This window comes from Mercenaria mercenaria, unplaced genomic scaffold, assembly GCF_021730395.1.
Source record: "Mercenaria mercenaria strain notata unplaced genomic scaffold, MADL_Memer_1 contig_1542, whole genome shotgun sequence".
Taxonomy (NCBI): Eukaryota; Metazoa; Mollusca; class Bivalvia; order Venerida; family Veneridae; genus Mercenaria; species Mercenaria mercenaria.
In genome coordinates, this window is record NW_026459524.1 from 504 (window position 1) to 16,308 (window position 15,805).

The 15,805-nt window shown below is 36.8% G+C and overlaps 1 protein-coding gene across 1 annotated transcript; it reads left to right on the forward strand.

Annotated features, from left to right (window-relative positions):
- Window positions 1-3,064: 3,064 nt before the first annotated feature.
- LOC128551679 (holocytochrome c-type synthase-like) lies at window positions 3,065-15,347 on the forward strand (the record flags this gene model as incomplete). The annotated part of the gene is made up of 4 exons (XM_053532580.1): window positions 3,065-3,212; window positions 9,959-10,079; window positions 13,481-13,564; window positions 14,615-15,347. Coding segments are annotated over 4 exons (609 nt in total), but the record flags the coding sequence as incomplete, so codon positions are not given.
- Window positions 15,348-15,805: the final 458 nt, after the last annotated feature.

Genomic DNA, 15,805 nt, shown 5'->3' on the forward strand with positions numbered 1-15,805 from the left:
TGACCTCTCTAGAGGCCATATATTTCACAAGATCTTCATGAAAATTGGTCAGAATGTTCATCTTGATGATATCTAGATCAAGTTCGAAACTGGGACACGTGCCATCAAAAACTAGGTCAGTAGGTCTAAAAATAGAAAAACCTTGTGACCTCTCTAGAGGCCATATATTTCACAAGATCTTCATGAAAATTAGTCAGAACGTTCACCTTGATGATATCTAGGTCAAGTTTGAAACTGGGTCACGTTACATCTAAAACTAGGTCAGTAGGTCAAATAATAGAAAAACCTTGTGACCTCTCTAAAGGCCATATTTTTCATGGGATCTGTATGAAAGTTGGTCTGAATGTTCATCTTGATGATATCTAGGTCAAGTTCGAAACTGGGTCACGTGCGGTCAAAAACTAGGTCAGTAGTTCTAAAAAAAGAAAAACCTTGTGACCTCTCTAGAGGCCGTATATTTCATGAGATCTTCATGAAAATTGGTCAGAATGTTCATCTTGATGATATCTAGGTCAAGTTCGAAAGTGGGTCATGTGCCTTCAAAAACTAGGTCAGTAGGTCAAATAATAGAAAAACCTTGTGACCTCTCTAGAGGCCATAATATTCATGGGATCTGTATGAAAGTTGGTCTGAATGTTCATCTTGATGATCTCTAGGTCACGTTGGAAAGTGGGTCACGTGCCGCCAAAAACTAGGTCAGTAGGTCAAATAATAGAAAAACCTTGTGACTTCTCTAAAGGCCATATTATTCATGGGATCTGTATGAAAATTGGTCTGAATGTTTATCTTGATGATATCTAGGCCAAGTTCGAAACAGGGTCATGTGCGGTCAAAAACTAGGTCAGTAGGTCTAAAAATAGAAAACCTTATGACCTCTCTAGAGGCCATACTTGTGAATGGATCTCCATAAAAATTGGTCAGAATGTTCACCTTGATGATATCTAGGTCAAGTTTGAAACTGGGTCACTTGCCTTACAAAACTGGGTCAGTAGGTCAAATAATAAAAAACCTTGTGACCTATCTAGAGGCCATACTTTTCATGGGAACTGTATGAAAGTTGGTCTGAATGTTTATCTTGATGATATCTAGGTCAGATTTGAAACTGGGTCAACTGCGGTCAAAAACCAGGTCAGTAGGTCTAAAATTATTAAAATCTTTTGACCTCTCTAGAGGCCATATTTTTCAATGGATCTTCATGAAAATTAGTCAGAATTTTTATCTTGATAATATCTAGGTCAAGTTCAAAACTGGGTCACATGAGCTCAAAAACTAGGTCACTATGTCAAATAATAGAAAAAACGACGTCCTACTCAAAACTGGGTCATGTGGGAAGAGGTGAGCGATTTAGGACCATCATGGTCCTCTTGTTTAACTTAAACTTACTGAGAAGAATACTCGATAGGGATAAAATTTATTGTAATCTTTGTCCAAAGTCTCCCTTGCATATCTTACTGAGCAACAGACTGGGATCAAAAGAATTTGAGTCTTTAGATCTGTAGCTAACAGAGCACAGTAGACTTTGTGTTATTCTTCTTGCTATTTTTAGCTCGACTATTCAAAGAATAGTCTAGCTATTCTACTCACCCTGGCGTCGGCGTCACACCTTGGTTAAGTTTTGCATGCAAGTACATACAGCTATCATTTAAAGGCATATAGCTTTGAAACTTATTTATTCTTCTTCTAGGTCAATTACCTACCTCGCTGGGTCAAGTCCCATAACTCTCACATGTATTTTGAGCAAATTATGCCCCCTTTTGGACTTGGAAAATTCTGGTTAAAGTTTTATATGCAAGTCACTATCTCCAAAACTAATGCAGATATTGAATTGAAACTTCACATGTGTCTTCGGGGTTATAAAACTAGTTGATAGCACCAAGTCCCATAACTGTGACCTTCATTTTGGCCAAATTATGCCCCCTTTTGGACTTTGAAAATTCTGGTTAAAATTTTGTGTGCAAGTACATACAGCTATTACTAAAAGGCATATAGATTTGAAACTTATTTTTTCTTTTTCTAGGTCAATTACCAATCTCACTGGGTCAAGTCCCATAACTCTGACATGTATTTTGGCCAAATTATGCCCCCTTTTGGACTTAGAAAATCCTGGTTAAAGTTTTACATGCAAGTTACTATCTCCAAAACTAATGCAGGTATTAAATTGAAACTTCATATGTGTCTTTGGGGTTATAAAACTAGTTGAAAGAATCAAGTCCCATAACTCTGACATGTATTTTGGGCAAATTATGCACCCTTTTGGACTTAGAAAATTCTGGTTAAAGTTTTGCATGCAAGTACATACAGCAATTACTAAAAGGCATATAGATTTGAAACTTACTTTTTCTTTTTCTAGATCAATTACCTACCTCACTGAGTCAAATCCTATAACTCTGACATGTATTTTGGCCAAATTATACCGCCTTTTGGACTTTGAAAATCCTGGTTAAAATTTTACATGCAAGTCACTATCTCCAAAACTAATGCAGATATTAAATTGAAACTTCACATGTGTCTTTGGGGTTATAAAACTAGTTGATAGAATCAAGTCCCATAACTCTGACATGTATTTTGGGCAAATTATGCCCCCTTTTGGACTTAGAAAATCCTGGTTCAAGTTTTGCGTGCAAGTACATACAGCTATTACTAAAAGGCATATAGCTTTGAAACTTATTTATTCTTTATCTAGGTCAATTACCAACCTCACTGGGTCAAGTTCCATAACTCTTAACATGTACTTTGAGAAAATTATGTCCCCTTTCGAACTTAGAACTCTTATGATATTTAACGTTTTGGGTAATAATTTCCTGCTTCTGTGACAATATTTCGAATAGTCGAGCTTGGCTGACTTACGGACAGCTCTTGTTTTACAATTAATACCTCAATAGCTTCTCTGTCCTTGACAAAAAAATCCAACTTGTGCCTGGTTACTACGTAGGACATTTTACTTGATAAAATTTACACCTGTTTAATATAACCATATCCAAAAATACTACCAGTACAAAATCAACAGTATTCAGTGAACTAGATTCATCAGGTTACAAGATATCATTATACTTTTATTATTCAGATGCCGCCACCAAACCAGAGACCAGCACCAGACCAGCCATTTCCTTTGTCCACTGACAGAGAGGTGTCTGGTATACCTCGTGCAGGAACTGAGGACAATTGGGTCTATCCATCACAGCAAATGTTCTGGAATGCAATGTTAAGAAAAGGTAGGGTTATCAACATAGATAAATTTAATATGAAGGATGGGGGTGTATTCAGACCTTGGTTTTAGAATCCGCTATTGTTATCATTTGCTTTAGCTTAAAGCAATGCCGGTTTATCAGAACTCGTGGGAACTGAAATACATGGCAAATGTTGGATTTGACTAATTGAAACAGTTAAAGATTAGTGTCAATTTGCATTTAAGAGCTGTCAACTCTGTGCACTTAGTTTGATGCCATATGATCGGACTTCTCATCATCAGCTCCTATTTTTAGCTCACATGTCACGAAGTGACAGTGTGAGCTTTTGTGATCGCGCAGCGTCCGTCGTCCGTGCGTAAACTTTTGCTTGTGACCTATCTAGAGGTCACATTTTTCATGGGATCTTTATGAAAATTGGTCAGAATGTTCATCTTGATGATATCTAGGTCAAGTTCGAAACTGGGTCACATGCGGTCAAAAACTGGGTCAGTAGGTCTAAAAATAGAAAAACCTTGTGACCTTTCTAGAGCTCATATTTTTCACAAGATCTTCATGAAAATTGGTCAGAATGTTCACCTTGATGGTATCTAGGTCAAGTTTGAAACTGGGTCACGTGCCGTCAAAAACTAGGTCAGTAGGTCAAATAATAGAAAAACCTTGTGACCTCTCTAGAGGCCATTTTTTTCATGGGATCTGTATGAAAGCTGGTCTGAATTTTCATCTTGATGATATCTAGGTCAAGTTTGAAACTGGGTCAGCTGCGGTCAAAAACTAGGTCATTAGGTCTAAAAATAGAAAAACCTTGTGACCTCTCTAGAGGTCATACTTTTGAATGGATCTTCATGAAAGTTGGTCAGAATGTTCACCTTGATGATATCTAAATCCAGTTCGAAACTGGGTCACGTGCCTTCAGTAACTAGGTCAGTAGGTCAAATAAAGAAAAAACATTGTGACCTCTCTAGAGGCCATATTTTTCACGGGAACTGTATGAAGGTTGGTCTGAATGTTCATCTTGATGATATCTAGGCCAAGTTGGAAACTGGGTCAACTATGGTTAAAAACTAGGTCAGTAGGTCTAAAAATAGAAAATCCTTGTGACCTCTCTAGAGCCCATATTTTTCAAAGATCTTCATGAAAATTGGTCAGAATGTTCATCTTGATGATATCTAGGTCAAGTTCGAAACTGGGTCACGTGCCGTCAAAAACTAGGTCAGTAGGTCAAATAATAGAAAAACCTTGTGACCTCTCTAGAGGCCATATTTTTCATGGGATCTGTATGAAAATTGGTCTGAATGTTGATCTTGATGATATCTAGATCAGTTTCGAAACTGGGTCAGCTGCAGTCAAAAACTAGGTCATTAGGTCTAAAAATAGAAAAACCTTGTGACCTCTCTAGAGGCCATACTTTTGAATGGATCTTCATGAAAATTGGTCAGAATGTTCACCTTGATGATATCTAGGTCAAGTTTGAAACTGGGTCACGTGCCATCAGTAACTAGGTCAGTAGGTCAAATAATGAAAAAACCTTGTGACCTCTCTAGAGGCCATGTTTTTCATGGGATCTGTATGAAAGTTGGTCTGAATGTTCATCTTGATGATATCTAGGTCAGGTTCAAAACTGGGTCACATGAGCTCAAAAACTAGGTCACTGTGTCAAATAATAGAAAAAAACGACATCATACTCAGTTCAAAACTGGGTCATGTTGGGACAGGTGAGCGATTCAGGACCATCATGGTCCTCTTGTTGTTTTTTGCACGCAACATCTTTGGAACAATTTGATAGAAGTAAATGAAATTTTGCATGGATGTTCTTCGGATTGTCCACTTCCAAATTTGCTCATACATTTCTGCTCAGCTGCACAAAGGAGTCATCAGAGCTGAAAATTGAAAAATCTTTCGATAACATTTCTTAAACCATCTGTAGGATTTTATTGTTTTAAAGAAATATTTTCATCACCCTGTATCAAGTAGAGGTGCGCGATATTACCGGTATACCGGTAACCGTGGTACCATCTTCCCGTGGTACGATACCGCGGTACCATCGGGGAATACCGGTATTTTATCAACATTATCCCTACTTCTGTTTATTTTTAATTTACATTGTCTATGTAGCCTTTCGTAACAGCAATTGACACCAGGCATGATTTTTCGATTTATATCTCTGGAATTCCCATGCTACTATTACTAGTTTCCAAAAATAACCACCCAATGGTGCAATTGAACATGTATGATCGATCGCGTGATCACCAATCAAAACCTTCGAAAACCTCCAGATTATTCCGTTTGGATGGATGACGTCATGGGCGCACTTGTTTTTACTTTGAGTCTGGTAAATTCGGCAAGTCCCGAATTCTTGTTTAAATGATGATAGTTTAAAATATCCTGGTATGTGTTTGCATGTATTAAAAAAGAAATAAATAGTATGGAAAATGTTGAGTCGAAATTTATTATTTATTGTTTGAAAACGATTTGATGAAGCCTTCATGCTATTTGTAAACGTTACTGGTTTATCAAACGGGTGCACAAATCGAACTTCAAACAAGCGCGACCTATATACATGTGACCCGTGCTTCCCTAGAGACAATATGGCATCTTCCGACGAATACATGCTGGTAAAAAATACTAAGGGTCATTTTAATCTAAAATAGTCATTAGTCAAGTTAATATTCCAGTGTATTTTTTTCTTTAATTCTAGTCAAGTACCTAGTCTTCGTTGTTGCTCATAATAAATTAAGTATTTCTGAGAGTTTTTCAATATTTTTATGACGACTACCATAGCTGTAAGTCTTAAGATAAATATGGTGGTATAATGTGGTATATACTGCGGTAATTAGGAAAAAACCGTGGTATACCGCGGTATTTTTTTCAAGGCGGTACCCAGCCCTAGTATCAAGTCTGTTCAGATTATTTAGATTTTGTCAAAAACATGTTCTCTAAGGGGCATGATTACTTTTAAATGTATGTATGTTTTTAGAACTTCAAAAAAACATGTGGGTAGGATTTTGAAATGATTTCACACAAATATTCCCTCTACCAAGATTGATATTGCAGTTCATAGACGTACAAATGTAAGATGACTACCAGCCTGGTTTCATCAGAAATTATGGCATAATTTTAACAATTTCTCAAAAATAGTCTACTGAAAGAGTGCTAACCATCCTATTTCATTAAAAAGTGTGACAGATAGTGGGAGAGGGGAGGAGTGTTTTCTCTTTACTTATTGGTGAAAACCTTGAGTCTAAAATAGCTTGATTGATTTCAGAAATATTTCACTCAGTTGTTTGTTGGGTGACCTTTTAAACAGTTATAGTTCCAAAGGGCCTTTCATTTTTTGTTAAAAACACTTTAAACAGCTGTCCAATTTGAGAATATGCTTGATGACATGGTAACATGTAGAGCAGCACTGAATATGAATGTTGCACATGAATTTATATAGCTATAGCCATCAAGGAAGGTGGTGATCAAGAATAATTGATTCAGTAATACTTGCTACAATGTTAATGAAATATTCAGACATACATATAAATTCATGGGAAAAATCAATTATGAAAATATGATTTAACAAGAAATTAATATTTTATTTTCATAGAAGTCTTGACAGCCAGATTACAAATAATTCTTGCATAAATGTACCAGACGGAGATTTCCGGTATCTTACCGGTGCTGGAAAAATCCATCTTACACCCCAGGGTGTAAGATGACTCTCGTGCTGTGAATGACATATTAAGAACTACATGTATGTAGAAGATTTATGTAGTAATATATATTTTATTTAAAAAACGGAATAAAAATTTAATACCTTGACAGTTCCTATTGGTTCCTGATAGTATATTTCTCGATTCAAATCACGTTATTTTATCAAAAATTCATAACGTTACGCTGCAACTGATAAAACAAAACCGGAACTAAACATTGTTATTTGTTTTGAAACGTCATGACGTCTTTCCTGTTTACGGACGTTGTTTTCCCGCGCTTTGTTTAAATACACTGCCATAGGAAATAGTTCTAAAAAGAAAGCCGTTCAAATGATTTTGTTTTTAGCTCACCTGAGCAATGCTCAGGTGAGTTTTTCTGATCACTTGATGTCCGGCGTCTGTCTGTCTGTCGTCTGTCTGTCCGTCAACATTTAGCTTGTGTATGCGATAGAGGCTGTATTTTTCAACTAATCTTCATGAAAATTGGTCAGAATGATAACCTTGATGAAATCTAGGCCGAGTTCGAAAATGGGTCATCTGGGGTCAAAAACTAGGTCACTAGGTCAAATCAAAGAAAAACCTTGTGTATGCGATAGAGGCTGTATTTTTCAATTGATCTTCATGAATATTGGTCAGAATGATTGCCTTGATAAAATCTAGGCCGAGTTCGAAAATGGGTCATCTCGGGTCAAAAACTAGGTCATTAGGTCAAATCAAAGAAAAACCTTGTGTATGCGATAGAGGCTGTATTTTTAGCTTGACTATTCAAAGAATAGTCTAGCTATTCTACTCACGTCGGCGTCGGTGTCGGCGTCGGCGTCACACCTTGGTTAAGTTTTTGCATGCAAGTACATACAGCTGTCATTTAAAGGCATATAGCTTTGGAACTTATTTATTCTTTTTCTAGGTCAATTACCAACCTCACAGGGTCAAGTTCCATAACTCTAATATGTATTTTGAGCAAATTATGCCCCTTTTTGGACTTAGAAAATTCTGGTTAAAGTTTTATATGCAAGTTACTATCTCCAAAACTAATGCAGAGATTGAATTGAAACTTCACATGTGTCTTTGGGGTTATAAAACTAGTTGATAGCACCAAGTCCCATAACTCTGACCTTCATTTTGGCCAAATTATGCCCCCTTTTGGACTTAAAAATTCTGGTTAAAGTTTTGCGTGCAAGTACATACAGCTATTACTAAAAGGCATATAGATTTGAAACTTATTTTTTCTTTTTCTTGATCAATTACCTACCTCACTGGGTCAAGTCCCATAACTCTGACATGTATTTTGGCCAAATTATGCCCCTTTTGGACTTAGAAAATTCTGGTTAAAGTTTTGCGTGCAAGTACATACAGCTATTACTAAAAGGCATATAAATTTGAAACTTATTTTTTCTTTTTCTAGATCAATTACCTACCTCACTGGGTCAAGTCCCATAACTCTGACATGTATTTTGGGCAAATTATGCCCCCTTTTGGACTTAGAAAATTGTGGTTAAAGTTTTGCGTGCATTAGTACATACAGCTATTACCAAAAGGCATATAGCTTTGAAACTTATTTATTCTTTTTGTAGGTCAATTACCAACCTCACTGGGTCAAGTTCCATAACTCTTAACATGTATTTTGAGCAAATTATGCCCCCTTTTGGACTTAGAAAATTCTGGTTAAAGTTTTACATGCAAGTTACTATCCTCAGAACAAATGCAGATATTGAATTGAAACTTAACATGTTTCTTCGGGGTTATAAAACTAGTTGATAGCATCAAGTCCCATTACTCTGATATGCATTTTGGTCAAATTATGTCCCCTTTCAAACTTAAAACTCTTTTGATATTTAACATTTTGGGTAATCATTTCCTGCTTCTGTGACAATATTTCGAATAGTCGAGCTTGGCTGTCTTACGGACAGCTCTTGTTCAATTGACCTTCATGAATAATGGTCAGAATGATTGCCTTGATGAAATCTAGGCCGAGTTCGAAAATGGGTCATCTCGGGTCAAAAACTAGGTCACTAGATCAAATCAATGAAAAACCTTGTGTATGCGATAGAGGCTGTATTTTTCAATTGATCTTCATGAATAATGGTCAGAATGATTGCCTTGATGAAATCTAGGCCGAGTTCGAAAATGGGTCATCTCGGGTCAAAAACTAGGTCATTAGGTCAGATCAGTGAAAAACCTTGTGTATGTTATAGAGGCTGTATTTTTCAATTGATCTTCATGAATATTGGCGAGAATGATAACCTTGATGAAATCTAGGCCGATTTCAAAAATGGGTCATCTCGGGTCAAAAGCTAGGTCACTAGGTCAAATCAAAGAAAAACCTTGTGTATGCGATAAAGGCAAAAAAATTTCAACTGATCTTCATGAAATTTTGTCTGAGTGGTTGCCTTGATGAAATCTAGGTCACTTTCCAATATGGGTAGTCTGGGATCAAAAACTAGGTCACTAGGTCAAATCAAAGAAAAACCTTGTGTATGTGATAGAGGCTGTTTTTTTCAATTGGTCTTCATGAAATTTGGTCAGAATGTTTGCGTTGATAAAATCTAGGTCAATTTCGAATATGGGGCTTCTGGGGTCAAAGAGTAGGTCACTAGGTCAAATCAAAGGATAAGCTTGTATATGCGATAGAGGCTATATTTTCCAACTGATCTTCCTGACATTAAGCCAGAATGATTATCTTGATGAAATCTAGATTGTGTGTTTCTCAGGTGGGCGACCTAGGGCCATCTTGGCCCTCTTGTTATTATTATTTGTTGAAATCGGTATGCAAGAAAAAGATTCTGTCACTGGATATAGGTGCAGATAGAAATATCCGGCTCTCGGGTAACTGTTTAGGCGGTAACTCGGCAAGGAGCCTCGTAGCCGCCTTAACAGTTACCCTCTGGGCCGGATATTCCCATCTGCACCAATATCCAGTGAAAGAATCTTATAATCCATTACCACACCTTTTGTGCCAAGTTGATTTGTTAAAAAAGAACACGGCAGTCAATGCAACATAACCACTTGAACGCGGGTGTCTCAGTGTCATATTTTCTTGTTACAGTATACATTTTTATGTACAAATGATTATAGGTTGGCGATGGAAAGAAGATGAGATAAGTCAGAATGATATGGGACACATCATAAAGATACACAACAGTAATAATGAACAAGCATGGCAAGAAGTCCTCATGTGGGAGGCTCTTCATGCAAGGTAGGCTTCACTTCTGGTCTGTTTTTACTAAACTATTTTTACTATTCAGGGAAACAGGTCCATTTATATACCAAAGGGGAAGTGTGACTTAGCTGAAGGGATTCCTGCTTCTGGAAACTGAAACAGATACTTCAGTGCACATAATAGAGACCGTACCATAGCTCTTCGCATACTTTGATTTTTCAAACTAAAGTGATTTTTACAAGTGCACCGGTTACGATAAAAATGTAAACAACAGGACTCTGTCTATGAAACTTTGAAATGAATGAATGACAGTCGATCTCAGTCATAATTCTGATTGACAGCGAATGCTAATGACTCCATGTGTTGCAGAAAGGTATTTAGTTTGTAACTGCAATTTCCCATCAATTGAAATCCTCTCAAAACTGGTAAAATAATTACTTATATTTGGACAAATCTCATCGTCTTTGCCGTTCGGCAGCTGCAAAAAGGGCAAATATAAAAGATTCAGTGTAAGAAATATTTCACTGGTACTGCCAGTTAGTAAGTTCATACTCTGAACAACACGTCAGAGAAATTTGGGCAGATTTGACCAATTATGACGTTGGCAGCATTATATTTATTTTTTTCTTTACACAAAAATTGCCGTTAGGTAACAAAGCGAATACGCCAAATAATCGGAGTTCACCGATTATTGTTCCAGTTCACGCAATGTAATCCAGCAATTAAACTGCATAGCTATTAGCTACTGCTGTTATAGGGAAGTGGTAGAGTGTCTGCCTTAGGTGTGAGAGGTCCTGGGTTCGAGTCCCAGTTAGAGCTTAACTCTATTTAGATTCTGCTAAAGCATAGTTTTGCTGTTAATAGACTGTTCCAGATGTTCTAAATTTTTAGCACACAGTATCATGGATCAGTATTTAGCAATCCAGATCAAAGTTGAATGTTAAATCAAATGCACCCAATTAGAAAATATTGACTATATTATGTCCCTTTGATGTTTATGCTCTCCATGTTCAAGAAGAGTTACATTTCCTTGATCACAAAATTTTCGTTATCATGAAAATATTAAATGCTCATAACTCCGCACTTCTGGTTAAAATATTGTCTATATTTCTGTTTCTGAGAAATATATGGACATTTCTCTTCATTTCAAAGCTTTTAAACTTCAAACCTATGATTTGAAAAACTTAGGTACTATCTCTACACATAAGCTGTGTAGATATATATCAAAATTTTATAAGCTTTTGCTACTTCAGAGTTCAGACTCGAATGTCAAGGTCACACTTCAGAGGTCAAAGGTTTTATTTCATTTTTCTTTTCTGGTCTGTTGTATGTATGCATAGAACGATATTCAAGTGAATTGGTACAAACATTCTACAGAACAAGACAGTGTGCAGGGTTGTCGATAAGTTTTGTTGAACGGGCTGATATAGAAAAGTAGCCGATCAGCCAGAGGGGTCCGGGGGCAATTAAGGACACCTTTCCACTGCAATTTTATTTACAGTATACCCCTTATTTTCACATTTTTATGAGCTCGCTTGTTAAATTTGGGAAAAAAATAATAAAATTAAATTTTCTTAACGTAAAATTTTTTGTTTCTTTGAGATAATTAACATAAACTGAACGAATCAGTCAACATCAGAGGGGCTGCAGTATCAGAAAGAATCACAGTCTAAATTGTGTGGTAGTGTTGGGGTAGTTTGTTTGAAGTGTGTGGTAGGATCATAAAAGCAGCTAAAAAATGGTATTGATATGTACAGTAAAAGGGATATATTACATGAATGGTAATCACTGAGTAGTCTCTCTTGGATGTAAAAAATGTAATGAAGAAAAATGTAGGTCATTGGTAATGACAATATTGTCCCAAAAGAAGGTAGGTCTTTCTCTAAATGACCAAAATTATTCGGAAATTGGGGTCGCGAAAATATATGACAAACGAGAGCAAGCCAATCTGTTTATGACAGTTTTTCATTGGAATTTGGCAAAATCAATCTACGACCAGGATTTCAGAATTCTTGGAAATTATCACAGATGTCCGGTCAATCTTTCATTCCAAAGTTTTGCCACAAAATATAACTTAAAATGGCTATTTTGACACTACTTTCATGATTTCGCTCTTTGAAAAAAATGTGTAAATCAGGTTTATACATGCGAAAAACATTGCTACGAAATCAGTAACTAATGTATATGTTTCGTGTAATACCTGGCATTGCCTTTTAATTCAGATCGTGAAACATGATTTTCATTTCTTTGACGATAACATGGTAAATAAATATCTCACCTGGATTTGTTTTAATTTACTTCAGTCATAGCTGGGACATCCATGTCCAATAAACACAGTTTCTTTTTTATGCCCCCGAAGGGAGGCATATAGTTTTTGAACCGTCTGTCAGTCTGTCCGCAATTTTCGTGTCCGGTCCATATCTTTGTCATCGATGGATGGATTTTCAAATAACTTGGCATGAATGTGTACCACAGTAAGACGACGTGTCGCGCGCAAGACCCAGGTCCGTAGCTCAAAGGTCAAGGTCACACTTGGACATTAAAGGATAGTGCATTGATGGGCGTGTCCGGTTCATATCTTTGTCATCGATGGATGGATTTTCAAATAACTTGGCATGAATGTGTACCACAGTAAGACGACGTGTCGCGCGCAAGACCCAGGTCGGTAGCTCAAAGGTCAAGGTCACACTTAGACATTAAAGGATAGTGCATTGATGGGCGTGTCCGGTCCATATTTTTGTCATCGATGGATGGATTTTCAAATAGCTTGGCATGTTTGTGTACCACAGTAAGACGACGTGTCGCGCGCAAGACCCAGGTCCGTAGCTCAAAGGTCAAGGTCACACTTAGACTTTAAAGGATAGTTCATTGATGGGCGTGTCCGGTCCATAACTTTTTCAACCATGGATGGATTTTCAAATAACTTGGCATGAATGTGTACCACAGTAAGACGACGTGTCGCGCGCAAGACCCAGGACTGTAGCTCAAAGGTCAAGGTCACACTTAGACGTTAAAGGTCATTTTTCATGATAGTGCATTGATGGGCATGTCCGGTCCATATCTTTGTCATTCATGCATGGATTTTAAAATAACTATGCATGAATGTGTGACACAGTAAGACGACGTGTCGCACGCAAGACCCAGCTCCGTAGGTCAAAGGTCCTAAACTCTAACATCGGCCATAACTACTCATTCAAAGTGCCATCGGGGGCATATGTCATCCTATGGAGACAGCTCTTGTTTCTTTTCTTTTTCTTTTTTTTTTTGATTGTAGGGGTTGCATTTAATAGAAGCTCAGTCAGTCACACATACTCCTTTTAAGAGATACTATTGCAGTACTAAGCATTAAAATAATCAGATTGAAGACATATTTTTTGACACCTTGGCATGAGGATTTACTTGTTCATGACAATATAACATGTACCTATTCATTGTAGGGAATGTACAAATCCTAAGCTGAAGAAATTTGGTGGTAAAGCTAAAGATTACTCCCCCAGAGCAAAGATCAGGAGTTGGATGGGGTAAGATATTTTTACATCTTCCATGGTCATTGTTTGATAAAGATTTAGGTAATTATACAGAATGAATGAGGTCAGTATGATGGAATGATTAAAGTCACTTACATTGAATTGTTCGCATCTGACTACTGTTTGTCTGGATTCTTTGGTTATTCCTTCATTAGGGGAAGACGTCCAGCTGGCTTTTAGCTCAGTAGTACTCCCTAGTTTCTTGCTGGTAATTATTACTAAGAATGAGTTATGACGAACATATTGATGCCTCCCCCACCCCTCTACCCCCAACACACACACGCACATACACAAAGGGCAAGTTACATAACTAGCTTTTATTTTGTTAAGATTATGCTCCTTTTAGCACCAAAAGTTTGTGAAGGTTTTGCGTGAAAAGGTTTCTCAGGAACTTCTTGACCAAATATCTCAAACTCCCCAAACACCTTTAGCATGAAATACATAACCTCACATGGCAAGTTTGTCTGGCATACAGTTTGGCAAACTTTTATGCTCTTTGTTCACTTAGACAATTGTGTTGAAAGTTTTGCATGTTGACAGTTTTTAAGGAACTATTGCACTGAGTACATTCAGAGTCATCGTAAGTCTTTATCATAATGAAATGACCATTCTAAGTTATGTTCCATAACTCTGACTTACAGTTCACAAAATTGTGCCCTTTTGTCATCTTTGTAAGTTTTTTCTTTAAAGACTTGTTTGTAAACTAGTATGAGGAGGAAAGGGTTCAAAATTAGTGAAATTTGTAGTCTTTGGTACCTATAGCTCTTGTTCATGGTTCATACTTATTTAAAGTTTGCAGCAGTAATTTTACTTTGACATATGGATACTTGCATTTATTAACTAAAGAATATCACTGAAGGGTCTTCATTTTCTGTCCACTCAAATGGAGTTGTGGTATGTTAAATTTGAGTAAATCAGAGTGATAGTACATATAGTTAGATGGAACTTTGCTGGGATTTGAAAATATCGTTGAGATAACCAGTATAATGAGATAAGCGAGTGTGAAAAAAACTGGAGTTACAACTATATTTTATATTGTTTCAGGTATGAACTTCCATTTGACAGACATGATTGGATTGTTGACAGATGTGGGAAGGAAGTTAGATATATAATTGACTATTATGATGGCGGAAAAGTGGATAAAACTACATATCAGTTTACGCTGCTAGATGTTCGGCCTGCTTATGACTCTTTTTCAGCCTTTTGGGACAGATCAAAGGTGGCATGGATGAGATGGCGGTATCAGTCTGATAATACCAGTGAAAATGCAAACTCAAGTAATTCAGCTGATAAATCTTGAATAGATCTGAATGTAAAAGGGAAACTCCCATTTTTCCAAAGGATGATTGTTTTGTTGCAGAAAACACTGTGATATGTAGTAGTTTGACTTGTTACCATCATCAGAGAAGAATGGTACAACATAATTTTCTAAGGGCATTTTTGTGAACATGTGGACTTACATTTTTCATGGACTTTTATGGTAAAACTTTGGACTTGTGACCCTGTTGTTCATGGATTTTTGTGATTTAACCTTTTTGAACATAGAGTTTTGTGACTCAACTATATACATACATGTGGTATTGTTAGTGGAATTTTGTGGCTCAACTATGGACATGTAGCCTTCTTGTCACGAATGTTTGTGATTGTATTATATAGACAAACAAGAATCTGGACAAGTGCTATCTCGGAGAACATTCATGAAAATACGATTGGTATATCTGGAAGGAAAAAAAGAAATATTACATTATGTGAAGGCTAATAAATTAGAAACACACAATTGTCTTGTTTGATTACAGTTCTGCAGTTTTTACTTTTAAAGTAAGATATGATCTTAAAGTGGAAGAAATATATAAATGTACAATCATCATTGCACCACTCTCATCCCGCCCCTGCCCCCACCACCACCATCTTTAATGAAAATATGAGTGTATAGTTTTGCCAGTTGTCTGTCCATCCCAAATCTGTTTTGGTTTCCAGTTGTGAATTGGGGGCTGCTTATACATGTAACAGTCAAACTTTGTGGGTTGCATATTATTAGTCCCCTACTGGTTGAAAACCAGTTTCGGAGACTATAGGAATGCGCTTTTCCATCCGTCCGTCCACAATTTTGTGTTCGGTCCATTACTCTGTCATCCATGAAGGGATTTTAATATTACTTGGCACAAATGTTCTCCATAATGAGACGATGTGTTGTTTGCAAAACCTGAACCCCTAGCTTAAAGTTCAAGGTCACAG